Source organism: Syngnathus typhle, linkage group LG10 (assembly GCF_033458585.1).
Source record: "Syngnathus typhle isolate RoL2023-S1 ecotype Sweden linkage group LG10, RoL_Styp_1.0, whole genome shotgun sequence".
Lineage (NCBI taxonomy): Eukaryota > Metazoa > Chordata > Actinopteri > Syngnathiformes > Syngnathidae > Syngnathus > Syngnathus typhle.
In genome coordinates, this window is record NC_083747.1 from 10,506,951 (window position 1) to 10,531,234 (window position 24,284).

General features: G+C 44.7%; 4 protein-coding genes across 4 annotated transcripts in view; 1 reads left to right on the top strand and 3 right to left on the bottom strand.

The window, feature by feature from the left end:
• The first annotated feature begins 74 nt into the window (after positions 1-74).
• pnrc2 (proline-rich nuclear receptor coactivator 2) lies at positions 75-3,884 on the top strand. Its single transcript, XM_061290105.1, has 3 exons — positions 75-287; positions 586-852; positions 1,512-3,884. Exon 3 carries the CDS (start codon positions 1,534-1,536, stop codon positions 2,014-2,016), a length of 483 nt encoding a protein of 160 aa, XP_061146089.1. The 5' UTR covers positions 75-287; positions 586-852; positions 1,512-1,533; the 3' UTR covers positions 2,017-3,884.
• On the bottom strand, positions 3,376-7,606 carry srsf10a (serine and arginine rich splicing factor 10a). Its single transcript, XM_061290073.1, has 6 exons — positions 7,398-7,606; positions 6,208-6,314; positions 5,342-5,443; positions 5,009-5,183; positions 4,868-4,918; positions 3,376-4,788 (listed from the first exon to the last, which is right to left on the bottom strand). The coding sequence occupies exons 1-6, from the start codon at positions 7,460-7,462 to the stop codon at positions 4,506-4,508; spliced, it is 783 nt and encodes a 260-aa protein (XP_061146057.1). The 5' UTR covers positions 7,463-7,606; the 3' UTR covers positions 3,376-4,505.
• A 120-nt stretch (positions 7,607-7,726) lies between these two features.
• On the bottom strand, positions 7,727-8,612 carry fabp10a (fatty acid binding protein 10a, liver basic). The gene is made up of 4 exons (XM_061290117.1): positions 8,453-8,612; positions 8,209-8,381; positions 7,915-8,004; positions 7,727-7,822 (listed from the first exon to the last, which is right to left on the bottom strand). Exons 1-4 carry the CDS (start codon positions 8,517-8,519, stop codon positions 7,772-7,774), a joined length of 381 nt encoding a protein of 126 aa, XP_061146101.1. The 5' UTR covers positions 8,520-8,612; the 3' UTR covers positions 7,727-7,771.
• Positions 8,613-8,897: 285 nt separating this feature from the next.
• The window catches only part of myom3 (myomesin 3), a 28,670-nt gene continuing 13,283 nt past the window's right edge, over positions 8,898-24,284 (bottom strand). Inside the window, exons 11-37 of the mRNA XM_061289875.1 lie at positions 23,614-23,755; positions 22,548-22,747; positions 21,713-21,763; positions 21,138-21,265; positions 20,017-20,200; positions 19,657-19,831; positions 19,461-19,582; positions 18,767-18,954; positions 18,049-18,175; positions 17,237-17,418; positions 16,941-17,055; positions 16,690-16,846; positions 16,064-16,170; positions 15,681-15,725; positions 15,460-15,596; positions 14,174-14,318; positions 13,590-13,649; positions 13,339-13,406; positions 12,616-12,726; positions 12,458-12,545; positions 11,468-11,506; positions 11,284-11,389; positions 10,329-10,492; positions 10,224-10,260; positions 10,128-10,150; positions 10,000-10,055; positions 8,898-9,876 (exon numbers count right to left, since the gene is read on the bottom strand). Of these exons, the coding sequence (XP_061145859.1) occupies positions 9,604-9,876; positions 10,000-10,055; positions 10,128-10,150; positions 10,224-10,260; positions 10,329-10,492; positions 11,284-11,389; positions 11,468-11,506; positions 12,458-12,545; positions 12,616-12,726; positions 13,339-13,406; positions 13,590-13,649; positions 14,174-14,318; positions 15,460-15,596; positions 15,681-15,725; positions 16,064-16,170; positions 16,690-16,846; positions 16,941-17,055; positions 17,237-17,418; positions 18,049-18,175; positions 18,767-18,954; positions 19,461-19,582; positions 19,657-19,831; positions 20,017-20,200; positions 21,138-21,265; positions 21,713-21,763; positions 22,548-22,747; positions 23,614-23,755 (3,230 nt within the window). The 3' untranslated portion in view covers positions 8,898-9,603. The remainder of the gene's footprint in view (positions 9,877-9,999; positions 10,056-10,127; positions 10,151-10,223; positions 10,261-10,328; positions 10,493-11,283; positions 11,390-11,467; positions 11,507-12,457; positions 12,546-12,615; positions 12,727-13,338; positions 13,407-13,589; positions 13,650-14,173; positions 14,319-15,459; positions 15,597-15,680; positions 15,726-16,063; positions 16,171-16,689; positions 16,847-16,940; positions 17,056-17,236; positions 17,419-18,048; positions 18,176-18,766; positions 18,955-19,460; positions 19,583-19,656; positions 19,832-20,016; positions 20,201-21,137; positions 21,266-21,712; positions 21,764-22,547; positions 22,748-23,613; positions 23,756-24,284) is intronic.

Sequence of the window (24,284 nt, forward strand, 5' to 3'; positions counted from 1 at the left end):
TACTCGCCGCTGATTGGCCGGGGCCCTTCAAACTCGCGATGTAATTGGTCGGAGGGTGCCTGCCACAAGCTACATAGGCGAGATGAGGGCGACATTTTGTAGCAATTCAGACACAGTCGGAAAAGACGACGAGGGAGAGATAGGTGCAGACTGCTTCCCCGAGTTTTGTTTTCCCATCTACTAGGTGACCATCAACCGAATTAGTGGGAAACACTAACGAAGGATCTCTGTTTTGCAAAAACATCAATCCGGACGAAAGGCTTCGACGATCAAGCCTTAAGAAGTCGGTAAGAGACTGGTTATTTTTGTTTTCCCTGGTCGCCATTACAGAGCTAAAGCTTCTTTGTTTTGTTCTCCGCTAAAGTACACTGACCTACAACGGAGACGGCCAATTGAACCACTCCAACGCTTTACTAGATTAATTATCACGTAACAACGCAAATAACACATAATTACCGGTGAGAAGTGGACTTTAAACGAGCGAAACTGCGTCACTACAGGAAGTGTACGTTGACAAATTATTAAATCGAATGTGCGATAGCGTTTATTATTGTAATTATTATATCATCATCATTATTATTCTAGGTCTTGCGGCTTCGTGGTGGATCGTGTGCGCCTAGGTGAATTCATGTTCTACTGGGTTCCGCGATCAAGCGACGCCCATTGGCACTCGACGACCGCCAGCCCGGCACACTCGACGGGACGAAGAACGCTCGATACCAGCAGAAGGAGACGCGACAACACCAACATCGACTGTTCTCGGGGACGGAGAAAGCTGTTTCAAGGCGGAAGACAGGCGAAAAGGACGAAGAAGAGGGCTCTCTTCCTGCGTAACTTTGTGGCAACAAAGAGGTGCGTGCCTCGAGCTTGTTTTCGTCTTGTGGAGGCGATGGGGGAGGGGTGGCTGGCTGGCGCTTCTGCACGTAGGCAAACGACTGCATTTCCGCGGACAGAAACTGAAAGCTAGTAGACAATAATTTTAAAATGAGATTATAATAAATATTTTTTTTAATTGACCAGTAAACATCTACCGTAAGAACTAAACAACACCATAGATAATTGGGTAAACAGTTTTCGGGGGGGGGTTAACACAGTAATTTAAATAAAATTGTATCCGATTGATAATAATAATCAATAGCCTTATTATGACAGACCTATAACGGTCCTTTACTGGGGGGCAATACTGACAAGTCAATAATAAAATTATTACTTTACCGTGTAAGTACACTAATGTATGACGTTATCAACAGGAAGTTATGCTACAGTCATGGAATGCCATTGCATATGTTAAGAATGTGATCAAATAACTTGCTGCAATTTTAAGCTGTATGGGACATGAACCAATATTTTTTGGGGTAAGTCGACGCAACAAAAACAGGACCTTTTAAAAAAAAGTCTTAGTCCACTTTTTTTCTTGACATCAAATTTAGGAAGATGGCATTTTGTTTTTGTTGAGGGTGGAGAAAGAATGAAAGCACATAAAACTAATGCACCCATACCTATTTGTTTAGGTGACAGTCAAGGTGAAGTATCATGGGAGGTGGAGGTGGAGGCGGAGAGCGGTGCAGCAACATTCCAGGCGCCCACCATGAGCGCCCCAAGAAGAAGAACCAGCATCTGGGCCGAAGCAAGCAGAGGGGCCGCGACCAGAACGGCAACATGACGGTGGTGTCGGCTGCGGGGGCCGGTGTCCTCCACCAACATCGCCGCAGCAGCGACAAGGGCGTTCTGGGGTTCCAATGCTCTCCGGAAGCGCGGCAGGCCGAGGCGGCCGCTTCCATCGCCCGTCTGGCCGCCGCCTACCAGCAGGACTGGGAGGGGGCCGTGTCCCACCTCAACACACTGCTGAGCGCCCGGGGCAGCCCCAGCTATGCTGGGCCCAAGTTCAGTGAGCCGCCCTCGCCCAGCGTGCTGCCCAAGCCACCCAGCCACTGGGTGTCCTTCCCCATGAGTGCCGGCGAGAGTAGGGAGATGATGACCTTCCAGCTCAAGAGCCTCTTGAAGGTGCAGGCCTGAAGAGGAAAATGGCTGTAATACACTTTTTAATGAGCTGTTTTTTTTAACAAATCAGATATTACAGTCCTCTTGCCTCGCTGGTGACGACAAAATGGATACCCCATCCAACACACACACCCACCCACACAACACCTTTTTTTGCATCTGGTTTTGTTCTTTTTATTATGGCTATCAAAGCAGATTGGGTGCACTTATTTTTCCACACGTTACTTAATTCCCGTCCGCTTCTGTGGACATATACAGCCGATTTTATTTTTATACTCTTAACGGGTTGCCAGCACAGTCCAGTCTCCTTTTTTGCAGCACATTTAAAAATGAGAAGCCCCTCTGGCTTTCCTGTTTTTCAAACAGTAGGACGCTCAACTGCGATTTTGCAGGGAAATCATGTGTACATTCTTTTTTAATGGCGTTTTGATGAAAGTTGATATCATGGCACACGGGCCTCTGGCAGTCGACTCCTGTGTACGTACCTTTTTTTATTGCGCTGTGCGCACATGCACTACTGGGGACGTGCTGCTCAAAGGCCCGGTTGGCACTTGTGTTCACACTGCCTCTCAAAGACATTTGTCTGCCGTTGCTCTTGCTATTGTCCTCCTTATTGGAGGGAGTATCACAAAGGGGGCGACACCTGCGTGTGTAAAATTACAGATGTGACATTCACTCTGAAAGTGTCAGTGCCCCACGTGAAAGGCGGACAAATGTTGAGTCTTGGTGTTTGTAGTGTGTCCAGGTTGTCTTGTTGTGCTTCGGTGGTGTCGTGCGTTAACCAAAGCTGCCCCCCCCCATGCTTCTGTTACTCAATCTCATCTTTTGACGCCCACTCGTCCCGCCGTAACACGCGGAAGAGGGCCAATAAAATTGGTCCTGTCTACGGCACAAGTTTGTGTTTAAAAGATGAGACTGCGTTGCCATTTTGTGACATTATGAGCGTGGTGCGCTGTTTGTTTCTGTTCCATCATGAGTTTGAGCCCATTTTGCACTGCACTTGCTCCAGATGTGTTACAGGCTGTGACGGTTTAGAATCAGATGCGTGATCGACTATCTTGTTTTCCTCCTCACGTGAGCCATTTTCTGCTTTTGATTCGTTGTTGCTTTCCCTGTGCAGAATTGAATCTGCTTCATAGCCAGACTAAAGACGGCAAAACCTCATTCGATGATCATGTCTTTCAGGAGCCATGTAAATACTAATAAGAATGATGGCATGTATAAAGTTCTTGTAGCATATTGTACATTTGCAAGCACAGAGTACGGCGGAGGCTTGCAGACAAAAGTATTTTTAGTACTAATTATAACACTGAATGTATGGGACGGGCACCGTCTCGACTTCGTTGATGCTGAAGAATATTTTTGTTAAGAAAAAGAAAGAAAACCAAGCATTTGCCAGAATGAGTGAGCCCTGCACTGAAGTCTTTTGGGAGATCTTGCACATGTTTTTTATGATTTTGTACGATGCAGTGTAGAGTGAAAGAAATGTGTCGCCGATTGGAACCGGGGAGATTTGTATTTGCGTGACATTTATCTGGATGAATTTGTAACTCTTCCTAAATTTGAGCCCCTTAGAAAACCAATTTTTTGTCCTAAAAACAATTTTAGAAGCACCCTTACCGCTCAGCTGATCTTCCGCCAGCTGATTATTTTTATGTTAATATACTGTTGATCCAGTTAAGTCATGCATTGCAGTCTCCTCATGCTAAATTAGAACTTGTATTGTCATAAATTGGATTTGAATTTGTCCCCACTCATTTTCTTTGGAAAGAAGAAATGCCCTGTTTATTGGTAACAATTAGTTTAAAAAAATATGGAAAAATGCATTGATTAAAGTTAAATTTGACATGAAATTAATAAATAATCCCTTCCCCCCCCCTAAACTGTTTGATTCTTGATTATTCATTCAATGTTTATTGTCCAACCAGTTCAATTTTGTCAGCGGTAAATTACTTTATTGAACGACAGAATTTGAGAATAGTGGCCCACAGTACAAATAGCAACATACTGATGCGCAAATTACAGTACAACCTCAGATGAGAATCTTTAACTAAAAATGTTACCAATGGATATAACGGCAGGCGGCTCAAAACGTTTTCATCTTTACTGTACTAGCATATTTTAAACAATATTCACAGTACATTTCAGTACTCACCCTGAACGCTTGACATGGAATGGAAAAGGTCCACTGTCTCCTTGTGGTGAAATAGAGGTATTGCTGAAATTCAGTAGCAAGTACAAAAAGGTACTTATGTTCATGTTGTTATTGCGCAACCTGCTACAGTCATCACCCAAAACCAAAGAAAAAGCAAAACAGTCCCTTGTTGGATGTGGGAGTTGACAGAGAAGTGAAAAGTCCGACATACCAATCCAACGGAAGGAAATTATGGCCAATGTCTTCAAAGACATTTTCATAGTCTACATGGAAAAACATCAATGAACAAGAAATTGCAGAAAAACAAAATTTGTTTTTTAAGTGACTAAATGTCAAACTTAACTGTTGTTTAGCGCCCTCCAGATTTGTACTCTGCCCAGGATCGGGAGCGTGAACGCGAGCGGGATGCGGAGCGGGACGCCGAGCGTGATGGAGAGCGCCCAAAAGAGCGCTTGTGGGAACCTGGGGCCAGGCGCAAGTCTTCTTCCTGGGCGGCGGGGCTGTGTGAGCGGGACCGGCTCTTTCTGCCCCTGGGCCTGGAACGGCAGGGCGAGGGCGAGCGGGATGCCGAGCGGTTCCGGGATCCGGCCTCACGCGGGGCCCTGTGGCGCTCGTGCTGGCCGCTTTTGTGCCTGACCACAACGGAACACAATTCTTAAAACACCTTCTCAAACATCGACTTCCCCACATATAAGTTGTAAAAGATCTTACTTGTCATTTTCCCGGCTCTTGCTGCGTCTGTGTCGGCCGGAGGGGCGTGAGCTGGAGCAGGAAATAACCATAAGGGGGCGCCAAAATAAACACTAAACAGTTTGAATATGTGCAACGCAGAGTGTAGAAGACAATACGTACTCTCTGGGGCTGACCGACCGCCGCGGTCGCCGTTCGTATGAGGGGCTGCGCGAACGGCGCCGTTCATAGCTGCGGCTACGTGATCGTCTGCGGCGCCCGTCGCGGTCGTCATCATCGTCGTAGCGCGAGAAACTGCGAGGGGAATGGCGCTCTTTGGACTTCATCTGGTTAGGAGCTTTTTCGGGACAACGTAACAATCATTGAATTGGCACAATGTAGCCTAAACAATAACGTCGAATTTGCTATCATTACCTCAAAATTTACATCAAATTTGCCAACACCTCAAAATGCAATTTGACACAAATGGGTCCATGAAGTAAAAGATGGTCTTACTCTTGCGGTCTCCCTGGGCGAACTGGATCTCGATCTGGCGCCCACACATCCACTTGTGGTCCAGGTTGTGGAGGGCGTCTTCAGCATCCCGAACATCTTCGAATGTTCTGACGTGGTTAAGGTTTTCATTTCAGGACGCAAGGCCACATGCACCCACGTACGCCCACCCATAAGATCTAGGTTGATCAAACTTTCAGACTGATGAAGTCCAAGTTAAATGATTAGCGATTAGCAACTAGTCACTGGAGTTGTAAAGCCGACAAACCGAACCACATGCATCACACAAACCTGCCGTTATCCGTCATGTTCTCAAGGACACATTCACTTGCAGATCAGTGCTGGCATATCATGAAATAATCAAGTACAATACACGACACCGAAGAGTTCAGTGATTGGAGACTGCGGACAAGACGCATCAATAAAATGTGATCAGATTTGAGGAGGATACATATAAAATGTCTTGTTTACCTTTTAACATGCTTGATCTTTGAACTTGAGCTTGCTCTTTATTGCCTTGGCAGAGGAACGGAGCACTTGTCTTTGCCCAATAAACACGCTTCGCCCGCTTTTCCTCCCTTTGGCCCATAAAATGGAGGCGCTCCCTTTGGCAGTCAAAATGGCCGCTCTCTCGCTTGATCGCACCCCTCTTTGTATCTTGATGCTTTTGCTTTGTTTTTTGTTTTGTTTTGCTAGCGCTTGGTCTTTGGCTTTGGCTACTCTACCTGGTAACTTTTCTGTGTGTAGTGGTAGGGGGGGGGGCTGGCTCTCCAGAACTGTATCTTTACCATTCTGAGGCAACAACAGAAGAGATAATAGTTACAAACGAGAACACACCACAGTGGAAACAGAAAACAAGAAGAAAGGATATTGAATGTAAGCAAATCCTCTTGGTCGCCGCGTATAGAAGTCAAGTGGAATGTAGACGTCTACAATAGGCCCGTAACGACCAAACTCGTGCCGCAAATCTTCTGGCCTATAGTGTCGTGAAATAATGAAATGATCACATTTTTATTTTGTTTTGATTTTATAAGTCCACCTGAACTGGAGCACACTGTGCGAACGAACAATAGTGATCCTAATGGGCGCAGTGAGTGGAAGTAATTACAGTTAGAGGTTTGGATGTAAAACTAAACACACACACACACACACACACACACATACACACATACACACATACACACATACACACACACACACACACACACACACACACACACACACACACACACACACACACACACACACACACACACACACACACACACACACACACACACACATAGCTGCAAACGGCTGCCGTGTGGATTAGATCATAACTGTTATTATTACTGTTATCTGATTGTTATTAATTATAGGTCATTTGGTAGACGAGTAAATGTGTAATTTGCACCAGCCGATATTTAATAACTGACAAATCTTGACAAAATTAATAAATAGTACTCAATGTCCAAAATGGCAACTTTTGTTTGGCTTTTGGCTTAGTTCCTTACAGTCATTCTCTGGTCACAGTGAGATACCCGCATGACAATTCGTGTAAATAAACAAAACAAAACATCCATATATATTGAATATTTAAATAAACATTTCATCATATAATCATACAATTAAAAAACAGGTAGGTAGACACATTTTGGAATATTTGCACAAACATATAAAAGCAACGAGGGTAAATTTCTCCAAATAAATAATGTACTTTAGGAGTTTTTACTATGCAGTGTGCACGTTGCAATCTGCATAGGCTGCAAATGTAGGACATGTATTAGGACGTTACGTAGTCTTTTTATTGGCTTTAAGCTTTCTACTTTCAAAATGGAACAATAAAGACAAATTGCTTTCTAAATTAGTTTAAATATTACTTTTGCTGGTTTGTCTAATAAATGTCAAACAAAAAAACTAATGCATAAAGCAGCTGGTGATATTTTACCAGCGGTTCGTAACCAACGTTACTATTCTCCTTCTAAAGAAATTAGTCTTTTCTTTCTGCAATATCTCTGTTAGCCATTTTTGAGAGGTTAGCTCTAGCTACATTAGCATTTATTTGGCTATGAGGACTTACCTGGACTCCTCGGAGATATTCCGAACAAAGAGAGAGGAGTTTGGTGGTCGGAGGTACCTCGCCATTTGCGACGACGATAATTCGTGGCAGGTGTTTGCTTTTTTGGGGGGGCTTTTTTTTTTTTAAACAATCCGCCGTTAGGCGAACCCCAACTGTCTGCAGCAAAACCGAGCCTGAAGTCTAGCAAGCAAGGTACGTGACGAACAAGAAGCAAGCAATGCGCATGCTTGTCTTCCTCGCTGCAATTTGTGCGCGTGCGCAGTGGAGAAAAAATAATTGCGTTTAGGGTTCGTAGATAAAAACGGAGGATCAATGAACAAACGTATGTATTGTATTTAAATAGCCATTTATTTCAATTGTCACTGCCCAGCTTTTCACATTTTCTTGCTCTTCCTGACGAGAGTTACGGAGCCCATGCTTAAAGTCTAAAACGACAGAAGAGAGGACATTTTAACGATAAAGTACATTTAGTGTGTGTGTGTGTGTGTGTGTGTGATAAGTGATGAGTTCAGGGTACCTCGATCATTTCGCCTCCTTTGAGCTCTTGGATGTGGCAGAACTTGCCAGTGTTGCAGACCAGCTTGCCGCCCTCCAAGTTGACAACGCACTGGGTAACAGAGTTGATGCTAAAAATCCATCGACTGCACTCTCCTCCATTCATTCTTTAAACTTTTCCAGTACACAGCACTGCACCAATTCACACTTGCATCAATTTCAAGAAAATATTCATTTTTCAGGGTACTATGGCTTGTTGCAAAAAAAACCCCAACAATAACAACAAATATCTCAGCTTTCCTCATAAACAATTTACCTTGAGCTTCTTGCCGTCCATGGTGGTAATGTCAGCCTCCTTGCCAATGGTAAAGGAGTTGGTCACAGTCTTTCCAGGGGTCTTGGAGGTCACCACAAAGTCCTTGCCCTTCTGCGTGATCTCCGTTACCGGTTTAATGTCCTTGGCCATCTTGATGACTTCATCAGGGAGTTCTGGTGTGTGAAAAAAAACCCATTTACATATTATAAAGATACGACCAGTCCCATCAATTATTTTTTCTCACCCATGGCCTTGAGAAAGGCCTCGTAGTTCTCCTGGGCGTAGACCTGCCACGTGCCGTTGAAGTCCATGTTGACCAAAAGGAGGCTGAGACGGGCTATGAGGTGGGTGAAGCTCAACCGTGTGGGGAAAGTCTGCCCGAGCCTGCTCGCTTTTATCCTCTCCCCGGACGAAGCGTTTAATTAGTAACCCCATCGGACGTTGTTTGAACAACCCCGAGTTCATTTGCTCCATGAATTGGCGCGAAACAAAGATGGCGGCTACTTTGACTCAAGAGGTTCAGATACATGAAGCAGTGACAAGAACATGACAGCGTGTGAATTAGTAGGTCTACTTTTACCTGACTATTTTTTTTCTCAACTAATTATATTTCTGTATGAGTGAGAGGACCTTTGTCACTTCTGTCACCTGATGAGATCAAACTGAATTAATGAGAATCACAAAGCTCACACTGTTAGCATCAAAAGCATTTAATTTCAAAACGTATTCCCTCAACTTCTGGCCATCCCCAGACAGTGCTGAACACAAATGAACACTTCCCATACAAATGTGACATTTGCTAACAAAACCATTAGCACCAGCTGAAGCACCGCCTCACCCAATGTGACCCCAATGAAGACAGAGTGCCCCCATAAAGAAAAAAAAATGGATGGTTGGATTATTTATTAAAAAAAAAAAAGTGCACAAGTACGCCACTCTCATTTGTGCAGTTGAGTAAATAAACGGCACTATTTGTGGAAACGCATCATTTGGACTTAGCTGTCTGTAACTTTTCTCCTCCCCGCGGTGCCGTTGAACCTCCTCACATGACTCCAGTAGCCAACCGTTGGGGTGATCAACCCCATGGACTGTTTGCACTTTTAAAGTACAAACCGGCTCCTTTAATTTTCAAATCTTGTTCCCTTATTGTACCCAGTGTCTACCAACCTGTGACTTTAAAACGACAGCACGTACCGAATCACGCATCTTTCATCACTGTCCGTGAATCAGGAAGTAATCTGCTAATTAACAAACACCAAGCCACGCCATGTGCACTTTAAATATATGATATATTGCACCAAATATTGGAAGCTACCCAAAGGTCAATTATCTGGCCTGGCGACTGGAGGGTGCGACCATATTTCAGGGGGACCAGTGCCCCTGTGCCACCTCCATTCACAAGCCCATCTCCATGGCGTTGCTTGGCGGCAGCTCGCCTCGCTTGTACACACTTACGGTAACGTCCACCGACTCGGAGCCGCAGCGGTTACGCACCAGTATGGAGTATTTGCCCGAGTTGTCCGTGTGGACGTTGTTTATGGTGATGGTACTGCAGCCGGGCTCGCGGGTGATGAAGAATTGGTCGTCGCCGGCAATCACCCGCTCGTTACGCAGCCAGAAGACGTCCGGGGTCGGCTCGCCCTCGATGAAGCACGTCAGGCACAGAGACTGTGAGCGGGAGAACATTGTGTGATTGGAAAGTCGAAAGTTGCACTGCCATTAAAAATCGTAAATAATTATTTCATACATCATGGTGGCGATTTGACGCTGGAATGAATCGAGGTGTCTCACCTTGCCCTCCATGATGGCCACCACATCCGGAAGACCTTTTGTCACCTTGGCTCGGTCTGAAACAAACTCAAGTCAGTCGATGACAACCACCCGAGTCGTTTCTTCTCAGGGACAACTTTGTGACTCACTTTTCTCAATGACGCCCTCTTGCCTGCAGAGATGAAAAATGTCTAATCAGTGGTCAGTCAACAATACGGACCAAGTTGAAACTAAAGACAACTTACTTAAGCCTCTGGTGCTCCCGCAAAGCGTCTGCAAATGCTGCAAAAAATGTCAATTTCATAACAAAGTTACCCCACACTTGCTGTGCATCCCAAACGTGCCCTCACCTTGTCCTGACAGGTCCAGGTGGCGCTGGTGTGTCTCGACGCCGTCAAACATGTCCAGGGAGTATTTGCCTTTGTCGTTCTCTGTGGGGTTGAAGATGTCCATCCAAACTGTGTGCACGTTGCTGCCCATCCTGATCCTGGACTGGGGTTCCATCTGTTTGCCCCTGGGAGACAAACAAAACCAATCCCGACCACATCCGACTTCTTAGCATTTGTCAATGGATAGTGAGCACAGTGGGTTCGTGGAAGAGTTTTTTTTAGTTTGAAGTCTTCAACAAAACTAACATGTTTTTGGAATGTGGGAGCTTGAGAACCTGCAAAAAAATAGGTGAGTTTCTGGTGCAGAACTTCAGCTGCGGACAGATTTGTTCAGTTTTCCGGGGTGTTACCTTTACATCCAGCAGATGGTGCTACAGGCTCACTTTTAAAATCCATCAGCATTTGTCATAATCGTCGATGACGTTTAAATCCACCTTTTCTTTGTCCAATGCGCACAGCTTTATGCCAAAGTTAGGTGTTTCGTCTGTCTACTTCAGTTAAATCACCAATGAAATGTAATTGTAATTGTTTTCTTAAAAAAGCCAAATTGGACATTATTCAAAGCAAACATGAATAATGATGGGATGCGCTTATGGAATCAAAGTGAAAAATTAATTCAACATTTGGTTTGACAGCCCATTTCTCTTTTGAGCCTTTCTTGGCTCCGGTCGACTCAAATCGTTGCCAAACATCAGTGTTCCTCATTAGGATCTCAGTAGGAGCTGGTCAGGTGCCAATCCTGGCCGAAATTGGACGAGAGGTTGCCGGGTTCCATTCTGGTTGCCGGGTCAAGCACACACACAGTCACGCCTATGGCCATTTTTGTCTTCATTGAACCTAACATGCACGTCTGACTAAAGTTCCCCTCTGCTTATTATTTATGCATGACCTGTACGGCAGTCCTGTCAAGTCTTACTTGAAGCTCCAGGTGGTCTTCAGGTAGCTGATATAGTAGGTGAGACAGCAGTAGAGCCTGAAACCTTCTGCGGTGCTCTGAACCCGCAGCGGACCGGCCGACAATCCTGTAGACAGGGATGGAGGGATGCATAAATGTTGTGTCATGTCAACAAAGCAGTTTGGTGTGCGACTGACTCGCTCACCGCATTGTTTGCTCAGCTGCTGGAGAAGCTTGTCGTACTCTGCGAAAAAACATAAACATAGTTGTTCCAGTCCAATTTGTCATATATCTTATAAATGAAATATGTAAATATGTTCTAAATAGAGTGGTACCTCTACGTATAACGCCTATACTTACCGACTTTTAGAGATACGAACCGGAGCCTCACGATTTTTCTACATCTACTTACGAACCAATTTTCGACTTCCGACCCAACGCGCCAGACACAAGACATTGAACATTGAATTATTTTGCTCCCAGTAGGGCCTGGAAGCGCCGTTCATGCCATTCATGGCATTCATGCCAGCATCACTTTACTGTTCTGTCTTCTTGGGAATATTTTCACCAAGTGTAGCAAATTTAAATAGGTGCTCCCCTCTACAAGCAAAGTTACTAATTCTGACAGTGGCCCTATTGGTCAACCTGTGAGAATAAGTACGCCTCCTCCCGTTTTAGCCAATGGCGATTCCTGACTGCCTAATGACTTTTTCACGTGGTTCAGTCGTATCGTGATAGTCTCACAACTTATAAATAGTGGGTTCAATTCATAATTAGTACTGACGAGTACATGACCACATTGCAACGAGTATGTGGAATCATGCAATAATTTATTAGCCTGACTTTTTCTGTGTCTTCTTGGGGGTATTTTAGCAATTGTAGAAAATTAGAAACTCCCTAAGCAAAGTTAGGCGGTCAAGAATAAAGTTACATTTATTTTTTGTTATAAAGGTTTGAAAAAGCAAAAATAAAAGTGTTGTTTTGGTTTTCTGTATGTTTTACATGGAAAAATAGGGCAATAAGTGTGACTTTCGGGATAGTCTGGCACGCATTATTTGCTTATACATTGATTCCTAAGGGAAACGTTGCTTCCACTTACAAACGTTTCTACTTACAAACCCGACCGTGGAACCAATTAAGTTCGTAAGTAGAGGTACCACTGTATGTATCAACAAATGAGCTCTCGCCACATCACCTTCACCCTGCAAAGCCAAAGTGCTGACGTCCTCTCCTCTGGCATCTGACACTACCGCTTTATAAGAGCCCGCCTGCTTTTTGTCAACCTGAGAGGGGACACAACTCAAATAATTAGACATTGAAAACTGACACACATTATGATTAATGTTTGACTACCTGTGTGATGGTGAGCGCGCTGACTCCAGACGGGTGGTCATAATCGGTCTGTGATACCGCCACTCCGTCCTTGAACCACTTGAGGGTGGAGTCTTTAGTTGTGTTTGTCACCTGTGGCATCACAGATACATTCCACCAAATACAAGCCGGGACATTTCATACAATAACACAGCATATGGAAAGGATTTGAGAATCATGAGGAAAGATTGGGGTATGGGAAGGAAAAAAATCTTCACGTAATCGACGCACTCCCCAAAAACTGTTGATGTCAAAATGACGCTCTTAACGACTGTAGCAGCAAGAAACCACTAGAGGGCGCTAAATCAACATTGTTATTGCTCTGGCCTGAGCACAAATCCAGGGAATAAGCAGTCCAAAACAAACAAACAAACAAACAAACAAACAAACAAACAAACAAACAAACAAGGCCAAGAAACACAACTACTAAGCGCAGACAACACATATTTAAATAATTTCCCAAAATATAGTATTTTGAAACTTTAAAAGTGATCAATTTGATCCATAACAAACACTAAAGCAGGTATGGCCATCCTCAACGTGTGCATAACATCATGAAACTATTGGAAAGTAATATCTCCACAAAAAGGAGCATTTTAATGCTCTTAGCGTATTTTCTAATAATTCCTCTTTGGTCGTTTGCATTAATGACTGTCACGCAAAGACCAAAACAGCGCCATTATATTCATTGCTACAATTAAGTACCTTGCACTTTATGATCACTTGGCATTCCTCGTTAACGTTCCAAGACAAGAACTCCTCGAAGTAGGGTCCTTTGGGAGGACAAGCAAACGATGACAATGTCATGATGATGTATGCGGAGCTCGTTGTGCATCTGCGCCTCTTAAAGGTCACCGGCAGCCATTTGTTATCGTAATGAGGCGGCCGCGTTTGAACGTGCGAGCCAACGGCGCACGTGGCATGTTTACAGAGAGACGCGCTGACCGATGCCTCACCGCTTTTTCTCTCATGGTCGCGTCGCTTGGCGTTTGCCAGGGCCATCACCTCACGGAATTCTGGATGGTGGCGGGGGGCACAGATAATTGGTTCATTAGATCCACTGACACAGTCTGATTACATTTGATGGAAAGAGCAACTGAAAAAGGAATTTGGATGTTTTGTTATGCAGTTTTGGTTTATGTGTTTCCTAGATACACTGACACAATCTGATTACATTAGATGGAAAGAGCAACAGCAAAAGGAATTTGGATGTTTTGTTATGCAATTTTGTTTTATGTGTTTACTCATTTTTGTGGCTGTCGTCAATTTGGGAGGCCTTTCATTTCGCACTACTGCTGCTTATTTATACATTTACTTATATTCATTATTTTCATGAGTGGTAGATTGAAAAAGGTCAAGGTCAATGAGTTTTTCCCGCGTTAGATTTCCTCACAATTAGACGGATGTTTTTTTTCTTTCCATTGTTTTTTTTCTGTCGAAAGTATGATTCTTGGGTTAGGGTTTTAATTTATGCCTTTTAATACAGAATGTGTTACATTTTGGAAATATCTAATATAACATAATCTGTTATGTGACTCACTGTGATCCACCAAAACCAACGTGAACTGGTTCTTGGCCCGTCCATCCCGCAGCTGGGCCGTGTACGAGCCTTCATCCTCGTGGCTCATCCGATCTATCAGCACCTCCACCAGACCGGCGGCCTTGTCGAAGTGGATTCTGCGGTTCTGCATTTGCGCGGGCAAAAAGATACAAGGTATGAAGGCGCTGTCGCTTGGAGAGCTACTCACCCAAGTGCATGATGAAATATTTCTGCAATTCGCGCGGGGCCCACTCAAAAGCGGCAACAAACATCATTTGAGCTCATTTGCCAGGTTTTTATGTTCATTACGTTGAGCTCATACGATTGCGTGATGGCTCGGCGTGCGACCATGTGATGTACGGCGAACCCGGCAGCGCTAATCAGCTAAATGGGCTTTTGGATTCGCAAACCTCAGCTGTGATCATTCAGAAACGATGCGTAATCAGCGTTCCTCGGATGGAACTCGGGATAGCGGGCAGATAATGGAGCGAATGAAAATGAGACGCCGGCGCTGTCCGCGTGAGCGGCAGCTGCTGGCGCTGAGAGAGTCGATGGAAATAAGCCAAGTGGATGGCGACACTATGTTGGATTTGTGTTCTGTCGACTCCACAGTTGAATGTTTTTAGGTTACAGTTAATAAATCCTTATGCTTTACTTATTTTCAGCATCCATAGTAAACTCAAGCTGAGTGGAGAATTGGCTGTTTAAAACAAACGCAGATTCAGAATTTTTCTTTCCAACCTCCCCAAACAAAACGGCTGCAGACTTTCTATTTAGAGCGTCATCAATTCTTCACTTTTGTAAACAGATTGGCCTTGGGGGAGGTCATCCTCGTACGGCCCTCCACTTGTCTGACTTCATTACATGGACAGGGAATGTAATAAAATTCGCAGCATCTGTTTTGAGTTTGTGTTACACTGCCCTGTAATGTTATTTGTCAATTTCTTTTCCCGTGTCACAAGGGTAATTTCCTCCTGCGGATGTTAAATCTACAGAATGCAAAATTGTCATTTCATTTCACCTTTGTTAGCCTGTTGCTATTTTTTTTTTTAACTCAGTGGGCGTCGCTCTGACACTTTCACACACTCTGTTATTAATGGCTCGCTTTGCAGTTTTAATTAACATTATTCTCCTGCTATTTACTTATCTGCAGAAAAAATATAATCCTGAAACATAAAATACGGACAGGTCCTAATTTGATCTGTTTTTATCCGATGAGGTTATATTCAAGAGATTTTTTCTCCCAAGTATTGTCGGAGCAGAAGAAGCTTTTCGGCAGCTCTTACGGGAGTGCTGGAGATTTCTTTGTCGTTGAAAACCAGACGCAGCTCGGCATCGTCGCTCAGACTTTCCGTGTGAAGCCACAGACGCACGCCGCCCGTCTCCGAAACTTCCACATGCCAGCCTGACTTCAGTTCGATAACTGCCGAAGGAGAATTTTCTTTTCTTCAACCATTGAATTATTACACATATAGAATAAATTCAAATATAACATGAGGAGGCATACGTGGATTTTGGACTTGTCGGCTGAGTTCTTTGAGGCGTTCAAGGTCTGCAAGAGCGAGAAGAGGTTCATTAAACATTTGAATTGATTGATCACGTTTGGAAATGTTGATGGGAGAACATGACGGCTGATTGGTGTTGTGACCTTGAGAAGGCAATACGCAAAATTAGATTGCTCAATTCACTGAGCCCGACTTTGTGATGCCGCTGGAGGTGATTGGGAGTCTCGTTCACTGAATTAATCCACAACATTAAAAATCCATTTTACAAATATTTTTCTTTTATAAACTCTTTGAAAATTGGGGTTTTTCAGGTTGTTTTTTTAAACGGGTGTAGAACGTCAACAGTTAGGAGATAGTGAAGGGTCGGAGCGTAATTTTACACGACCTTCGGCGGTGAGGAGGTAGCTGGATGACAGGCTGGGATCGTCGCTCATCTCCACAGTGTAGAGAGCCAGGTCTTGCTCGCAGGGGTCGTTGAAGGTGAGGACAGACCTAATGGAGGCAAAGATGGATTGTTGCACCAAGTGCACAATTTTTGTCATTTTCTCCTTTTCAAAGGCCTGAAGACACTGGGCTGTGCTTTGACTTTTTTTTTTAACTTTAAAACAGTTCCCAGGTTTCCTAATAACTTTCAGCAAAATACCCGTAGGATCAGGAATTAAAGTCCTGTATTCGTTTCACTGTCTTGTTCGTGCCTCATTTACAAGAATGGTCGCTCTATTAGCTCATATTTTAAGCAGGACATAAGTCATTTATCCTCATTTCATGTACCCTTGTGACGATGAAATGGTTTTACGAGCGCAGCGGGGTAGGACGGAACATCGCTTGCGAACGAACACGAGAAGGCACTTAAAGAGTGTGAAGAGGTCAGCGACTTTGGAGACTTGAGTTTCAGCCACGGAAATCCAACTTGGCTCCATCTGGCGTCCTTTTCGCAGAGTTCCTGACCCCGTGATATCACCCCGTGTTCGCACCCTGCGCGGAACTGCCACAATGGATGGCGGTCCCCACCTGCCGTCCTTGTTGTCCGCCTGAGCTCTCGCGCCGTCGATGGGCTCCGTGTAGTTTTTGTTCCAGAGACCCACGCTGCCGTCGCAGACGTGATCGCACTCGTATGCCAGGTAGATGAAGCCGTCATCGTCCACGCCCACCTCGATGCTTTTGGTATCTGATGATGATACAATCAAATGTTTTTGTTACGTTATACAATATTTTCAAACAGTCGCTTTAAGTCAGATTTCTAGCGGTGTACAAGGGTCGACCTGGTGAGGTCTGCGCTGTGACTGGCTCCGAAGGGAGGGAGGGGGCTCCCGCTCCCGCCTCATTGACAGCCGACACACGCAGACGGTAGATTTGACCCGCCTGAAGACCTGGAACCTGCATGTCATAAGAAACGCATAAAACATTTAGCAGCCGTGTCGTTATTCAAAGTTTCTATTAATATGTCAGAGCAGTGGACTGTCAGAGAACACATGACTCGGATTGCTTTGGAAATCAAAAATGGCCGCCACATGACAGAAAAAGCCAAACCTGCCTGCCATTTTCCCCCCCACCCCACCTTATAAAACGTGTCCGTGACCGGCTTGTCATTCACAGCAGTCCATGTGTCGGAATCATCGCCCTGGCTGATTTCCAGTAAGTATCCCGTGATGGGACCCTGGCCTTCGTAGAGCGGCGCGGCCCACAGGAGCACCAGTGAATGGTCGCTCACCTCACGTACCTCCACGTCGAAAGGACAACCTGCAAAGAGAGTGACCGTTGATCTATCGATAACCGCAAAACGGCGACGTTCCCTTGATCCGCCCCTGGTTGACTACGGCGGTTCATTTTCTTAATGATTTTTGGGGCTCACTTGAGAATTATTAACCCCAACCAGGGAAGCCCATTCGGCATGATTACTGAGGCTGGTTTAAAAAACAAAAAGCGGCCTCCTTCCATTTCCAATATGAATGTCATAGGCGGTGTGCGTCCATGTCTCGGAAGATACATGGCTCCCCAAGGGCTTTTGTTTCACTGCGGCTTTTACGTTGCCATGGCAACACTACTTGAAGGCTGAGCTGCAATGAACACACTAGCATGATGAGACACGCCATCAGGATGGAAACAAAAATGCTACGTATTAGATAAAAAGGGAGCATGAAGGGTAAAAGATTGGTTACGCCAAAATAATTTGGTTCCAAAGAGGTGGATTTTATCCTATGATAAAGAAAACATTTCAGCAAAATATAAATCAAAAGATTTTATTTTAAAGCCATATTGCAGTTTTATCTTGGGGGGGCAATGGTTTCACCGTTTCCCATTATTTCCCATGTGCCCCAAATTGTTGGGCGATTTCCCCTCGTCCATTTTTCCCACCGTTTTGGCACTCACCAGGCTCCGGCATGGTCCACTCCTCACACAGGAAAGCCTGACTGGCATCCGACGGCTTCCCCACGCCAACCATGTTGGCAGCAAACACGCGGAACTGGTACCAAAGGCCACTGTTCAGGTTGGAAACCTAAAACAAAAAAAGACTTGAGAAGCTAACAATGGCAAAAAAACCGTATTCGGTCGAGCATTGAGCCTGAAAAAATGTTGAATGAGCTGGACTCGGCATTCAACTTGTGTTCTCTCTTTCACGTTTATTTAGATTTATTACTCCCAGGTCGCACAGGAGCTTTTTCCAGCATTTCAGCGTTTTCTTTTGAGACCCCCCTAGGCACTTCTGCTTTGGCAGGAGATAGACGCGATTCAGGGAATTCTCCGCATCCAACAAAACTCAACGGCGCTCTTCTTTTACATTTACCCAGATGTGTAATTTTACACTTGTAACATTTAAACACTCAAAAAGACATCCACTGGTGTTATTAGGGATCTTGTATAATCAATCTCCTTGAGACGGACTAAAGAACTTTCCCGGCTTGTTGCCTAGTGACATGGCCAATGTGAACCTTAAATCAATATTTTCATTACTTTCAGATTAACTCAAGGAATAAGGGAGATTTGTATAATTATGTAAAAAGTGCAAAAATGTCATTCTGCAAGATTCTCATTCAAAACCAAGCTTTAAAAAGAAAGACATCAAAAAGGTTTGGGAATTTCTACTGACCGTTTCCCGCCGCTCTCTGACCGCCTTCACGTTGACCTCCTGCCACGATTCGGTGCCCGCCTCCCTCATATCCAGGTAATACCCCCTCACGGGGTCGCCGCCATCACGGCGAGGCCTCCTCCAGCCCAAAACCATCTCAGAGCCGGTGCACATCAGCAAAGCGATGGCCGAAGGAGCCGAGGGGACGTCTGGAGTCGATGAAATACAGAAAATGGAAAATCCCAGCAGGGGAGCCGAGCCGCAGCTCGTAAGACTTACAATCGGCATTCAAATGAGACCACATTCAAGTTGAAGGCCGTTCATCCTCGTGCAGAGGCTCACTAGGGAGGCCAAAGGACGGAACGGCAAGCAAATGAGTCACATTATCTGACAGAGAGTCACGAGAAAAGCCCAGTGGCTCGCTAACAGCCACATTATTATCTGTCAAGAAACACAACACCGCAACAGTACATCATAATAGCTGACATCTTTGGAACTTGAGCTGAAATACAGCCACTGGAAGCCACATTGGGTAAACCTTTGTTTGCTTGGTTTTATCAGTCAGCTGTTTTGTTTGTTTGGACCATCAGTGGTCAGTCGGTTGGTTAGTCAATCAGTTGATTGTTTTGCCAGTCGTTAAAAGGTCCAACAAATGGCAGTGGAAAGATCTTAACGTCCATACATATTTGACTTTCACAGTAAGAAATGAGCTTACGAATGGCGGCTTTGACCAGGATGGGCGGAGACTCCTCTGAGTAGTCACTGTTTCCCGCTCGACTCACTGTTTTTATCCTGAACACATATTCCTTACGGTTCTGGAGGCCGTGGACTGTAAACCTGGAGCGTAAATAAATAAATAAAAATGAATAAAAAGTATGTGTGGGAGAAAAGCCTTTTGTGTCCGTTGTCACCTGGGCTCCGTAACGGGTTTGTTGTTGATGACCTTCCAGTCCCCTTGGCCGTTTTGGCTGCAGTACAGGTAATATCCCAGGACGTCCTTGTTGTCTTTGGGTTCCTGCCACTGAAGAGACACCGAGGTGTCTGTGTCTGGGAAGACCAGGATGGAGGAAGGTGGGGCGGGGACGCCTATAAAAAAACAAAAATGGTTGGCTAATAGATAATGACTACACACTTTATTTCCTTTGGTCGTTTGGGCAGCTAGTTGGTCCGTCCACCGGTTGGTTGGTTTGATTGGTTCGTCGTTTTCAGGCAATTGGTCGGTTGGTTGGTCGTTTGGTCAGTCGGTCACGCGTGCACACAGACATACTTACTTTGTGATTTTCCTAAGCAGATTGGACCGCTCGGCTCCGACGGCTCACTGACGCCATATTTGTTGACTGCACGCACTCTGAAGTGGTAGCGCATTCCCTTGACCAGGTCAAAGACAGGAAACCTCGGAGAGTTGACCACAGCATCCAGACTGACCATTTCCCAGCTGCTCTTCCCTTCTTCCGACTAAAAGTCAGCCCAAAATGTGAGTCAGACTGCAAAATCATTAGGAATGTATTGACACAGGCACCGGTGTCGGTATTGGTATCGGTACGGTCTGTCTGTACTCAATGTTTACAACACCAACACCATTTTTCCCTTTCAAAGCTCAGCTTTAACGTCGACGTCGTGTTTCGCTCCAAAGCCCAGCCTTCATTATGACTCCCCTTTTTCTTGAAGGATTATTTGACTTTCCGATGCACTTTTGCCAGGGGTGGAACGCGAGCCAGAAAAAGACCGTCAAAGGCACCACCGATTATACAAAGCTGTCTCAAGGGCGAGAGATATATTTGAATGCGGCCTTCATTAAATAAGTGGACGGCAAGTAGCAAACTTTTGTATTTCACATGTGCTTTTGACAGCTCTGACACTTTTATTACTCCAGTAACGTATAACAGTCCAATAAAAAATTATATTTCCTGCGGCACATTCCTGATAGAGCTGGAAAATGTTGGGGTGTCTGGGCTTGATATTGCACAGCCCGGGGGCCTTTATTGCTGAGAAGATGAGGCGGGTAGGCACCCACAAGGTGGAGGGATTCATCTTATTTGAACTTTTGATGATTCTCAGGGTTGAAAGAATGAAAAGGTGGTGCGGATTTCTTTCCCCTCATGTTCAGTAAAGGATGTGATAGGAGCGCTGACCTTAAACTGCACCCAACCTTGAAATCACAGATATTCTTGCCCGCGTGTTCACTTGCACCTGTCTCGTTAGATTAGAGGGCAGTGGGGAGCCCGTGCATTTAATTTGCCACGTTTCAGCGCCGGGCGGCCTAAAACCAACCAACGTGTGATGATGACACATTGATCCTCCATTTCAGCACATTCGGGAAAGATGATGAGATGAGAATGTGATCCAATAAAATCCAGCCTTTCAAAAGACAATAATGCTGAGTTTGACCCACCCGCTCCACGTAGAAGGTGAGCGGCTCCTTCCCTCGGGGTTCTGGCTCGCTCCAGCTCAGCACCACATACGTGTCGCTGAGCTCGCAGGCGTGGACGTCGGTGGGCGGGAGAGGAGTTCGGATCTGGCCTGTGACGTGAGGAGAAGATGAAGAGGAGTTTGATTTAGTATTAGGGGCAGGGAAGAGACAGCCCCACCAACTGAAGTTGCGTCATCTTCCAGCTAGTGACCGCTAAAAACAACTTTTATGATTTGATGACTAAATTCTCTAAACATTATATCATAACATTCATTTCTTGTAAATCCAATTGTGTGTGTGTGTGGTGCAAAATACTCCTTCATGTGACAGTTCCTCACAGGAATTTCAAAGCAGTATGCAATTGGGTCCAAATGAGGATTGTTCCACTGAGTGCCGTTTTCGTTTATGAATATTTCATTAGCCGGAAAGAGAGTTTGCCTGCGATGAATGAAGCCGCACATAACACGCACGCTTTCACCTTCATGCATGCGTGTGGAGGAGGCTGCCATGAAGACAGTGTCAATGCCTTCACTGTAACAATGGAACAGAATTCTCACCTTCCAGTTCATCTTTTACGATGACGACGGTCCCTCCGTGCACCGTGACCACTAAGGGAGCACGAGAGACAAAGACCGTTAGATTTGAGCTCTAATGAAGTCATAATGAAAGCATGAGTATGTCAAAATGGCGGCCATAGGTTGGCGTGACAACTAGAGAAAGAGAGACACAAATAGGTGAGGGGGAGCAACATGGATGGATGGAGAGTGGGCCGCAAGGCGGTCAACCTTATGTCTTGTCCTTCATCTGTGTTTAATGATGCACAACGCTGGACCAAAGCCCATCTGCCCTACCTATTATGTATTGAGAGGAAAACACCCACACACACACACATGCTACAGCTCAGTGCACATTTCAAACCCTGGTGGAACACAGCCATAGTCCATTACAGTACACCCCGAAGGAAATATTTCTTTTACACAGTACATAACAAAGTAGTAACACAGTAAAATTAAATAGATCTCAATAGATGGATAGACAGTGTGACCTTGACTTGATGAAATTCTTTTTAGGATGGCAAGTACAGTACAAAAAAAGTAAAAAAAAAATATTACTCATGAAATAGATTGCAATGACTCCCTCCTTTTGTAACATTTTTAATAATAAAAAAAACGTAACGCTGTTTTCTTATGAAAGTGTGGCCACGGGTCCACACCGTATAAAAACATAATGCAACATGATAAAAATTAATAAACTGGTTTTATGACGTGTAATCACTTTTCGTAGTCACAAGAACTATGGCTATCATGTGTTGGGAGTACCGCAGGGTTACGTCCCGGAACCACCCTCTTTCTCACCTCCCTCCCTGTCTCCCTTTCAACGGCAGCACCTCACCCATGGTCCTGGCATGTCGGAGGGGGTCCTCAGTGACAACAGGCTCAGTCGCCTTGGAGGGCCGCCCCACGCCGGCTCCATTGACCGCCCGAACTCTAAACTGGTACGTGGCTCCTTCTTTCAGACCAAACACCGGGAAGTGGCATGCTTTCTGAGGATTCTCATTGCAGCGCAGCCACTGGCCCTGACTGAGGTCACACCTGTAAAAAACAGAAGGACAGATTGATGGCTCCCCGCAATCATAAACGAGCACATTACTTTCCAAGTTCCCCTTTTATAACATAATGGCGAGACTGCGCGACAAATCTAAAGCAGTAAACACCCCGCTAAGGCCCGTAATAACCACCACCCTCAAACAAAGGGCCTCCCAAACACATTAGAAACTTATTTTCAAAGATAAATGTGCGGCCCGGCAACTTCAATAGCAATCTATTGCCACATTCTGGAGAACAAAGAGAGATGAGCGGAGTTTGCGCTAACGATACGGCCGTTGCTAGGGAACTGGATAGCTAGCGAGGTGGTCCATCTTGAAAACAGCCATGTTTAGGAATTCCATCCAGCGCTCCAATTAAAAGCCATAAAACACAAACATACACAGCAGCATCATCATGCACAGATGAATGAGGGCATTAGCACAATACTAAAAAAAACAAAAACGACAAAGACAAATTACAAAGTAAAAAAGTGGATTGTTGTTACTTGAGAGCAGCACCTGTTCCTCCAGCAGGAGTCTTTGATTCCTGTATTTGCAGGGCTGATAATTATCACGCCTAACATTCATCTCATGAAAACTATCTCACCTGCTACCCCGCGTTCCCCGCTTGCAGTTTTATCAGCCGCTAATCAATTTTCCCGAGAAGATGAGACTCCCACTTTACAATCGTGCTTTTGTTAATGTGTAACTCAGGGCCTCTCTGGGTAATTCATTCCAAATATATCTTTTTTTAATATCCTCAGTACGGTAATTAAATCTTGATTTGGCTTAGGTGTATAAACTGTGTTTGAAGAAGCCAAAAAGTAGCACTTGGGTTGTGTCAAAATTGGAATCTCAGGCTGCCTGTCTTACCTCTCGATGTAGTAGCCGTCTATGGGCGACGATCCGTCGGCACTAGGTGGCTGCCAAGTGAGGAAGACGTAGTCTTTGTTGATGTCGGACACCTGGACCAAAAGGGGAGACGCAGGTGCTCCAACCACTGTCACCGGCGCATCTGAGGAACCATAAGAATTGAGGAAGAGGATGTTGGTTGTTTTTTGATGTTTTTGTTATTTGGTAGTTGTTGTTTTTTTTTTGTTGAAATATGTGGACCCTTTTTTTGGACTTTCCCAGCGTTTTGGCTGTGAAATTTCTCGAAGGAGTGATATCTGCATGTGATACACTACTATATTTAAAATAAGGCATATGGAGAGGTAGTTATAGTGTTTGTATAATTGCCAGTGTTATTTTCTGTTGTTTTGCGATTTTTTTCTATGTTTTGGAGATGTATTTTATTGTTACTTTAAGACATGGCAGATGGCACTTAAGGCATATGGGTGAGGAAAGAGGACACGAATGCCTGCCCACGTTATGTTCCAAACTATATTAAAACAGCTGCTAGATTGAATGAGACACCAAAAAAAACAATAATTAATGTTTCTCATTTATGCAAAGCGGATTGTAATGGAATCTGACATGCTCCAAACCTTGTCTTGAGGCTACGAGGGGGATAATATTTTTCTTCTCCCCTAATAAAAAACATC

What these genes read in the sequence shown, in the direction of transcription:
- srsf10a (XM_061290073.1), bottom strand. Translation starts at nt 7,462, where the DNA reads ATGGCGAGGTACCTCCGACCACCAAACTCCTCTCTCTTTGTTCGGAAT. An exon ending in AATATCTCCGAGGAGTCCAG is followed by an intron (nt 6,315 to 7,397) that starts GTAAGTCCTCAT and finishes ACGACACTATAG; the next exon opens with GCCAGAAGATTTGCGGCACG. An exon ending in AGGATTTGCTTACATTCAAT is followed by an intron (nt 5,444 to 6,207) that starts ATCCTTTCTTCT and finishes ACGTCAGAACAT; the next exon opens with TCGAAGATGTTCGGGATGCT.
- pnrc2 (XM_061290105.1), top strand. Translation starts at nt 1,534, where the DNA reads ATGGGAGGTGGAGGTGGAGGCGGAGAGCGGTGCAGCAACATTCCAGGC.
- fabp10a (XM_061290117.1), bottom strand. Translation starts at nt 8,519, where the DNA reads ATGGACTTCAACGGCACGTGGCAGGTCTACGCCCAGGAGAACTACGAG. An exon ending in TGGACGGCAAGAAGCTCAAG is followed by an intron (nt 8,005 to 8,208) that starts GTAAATTGTTTA and finishes TCTGTTACCCAG; the next exon opens with TGCGTTGTCAACTTGGAGGG. An exon ending in AAGGAGGCGAAATGATCGAG is followed by an intron (nt 7,823 to 7,914) that starts GTACCCTGAACT and finishes CTGTCGTTTTAG; the next exon opens with ACTTTAAGCATGGGCTCCGT.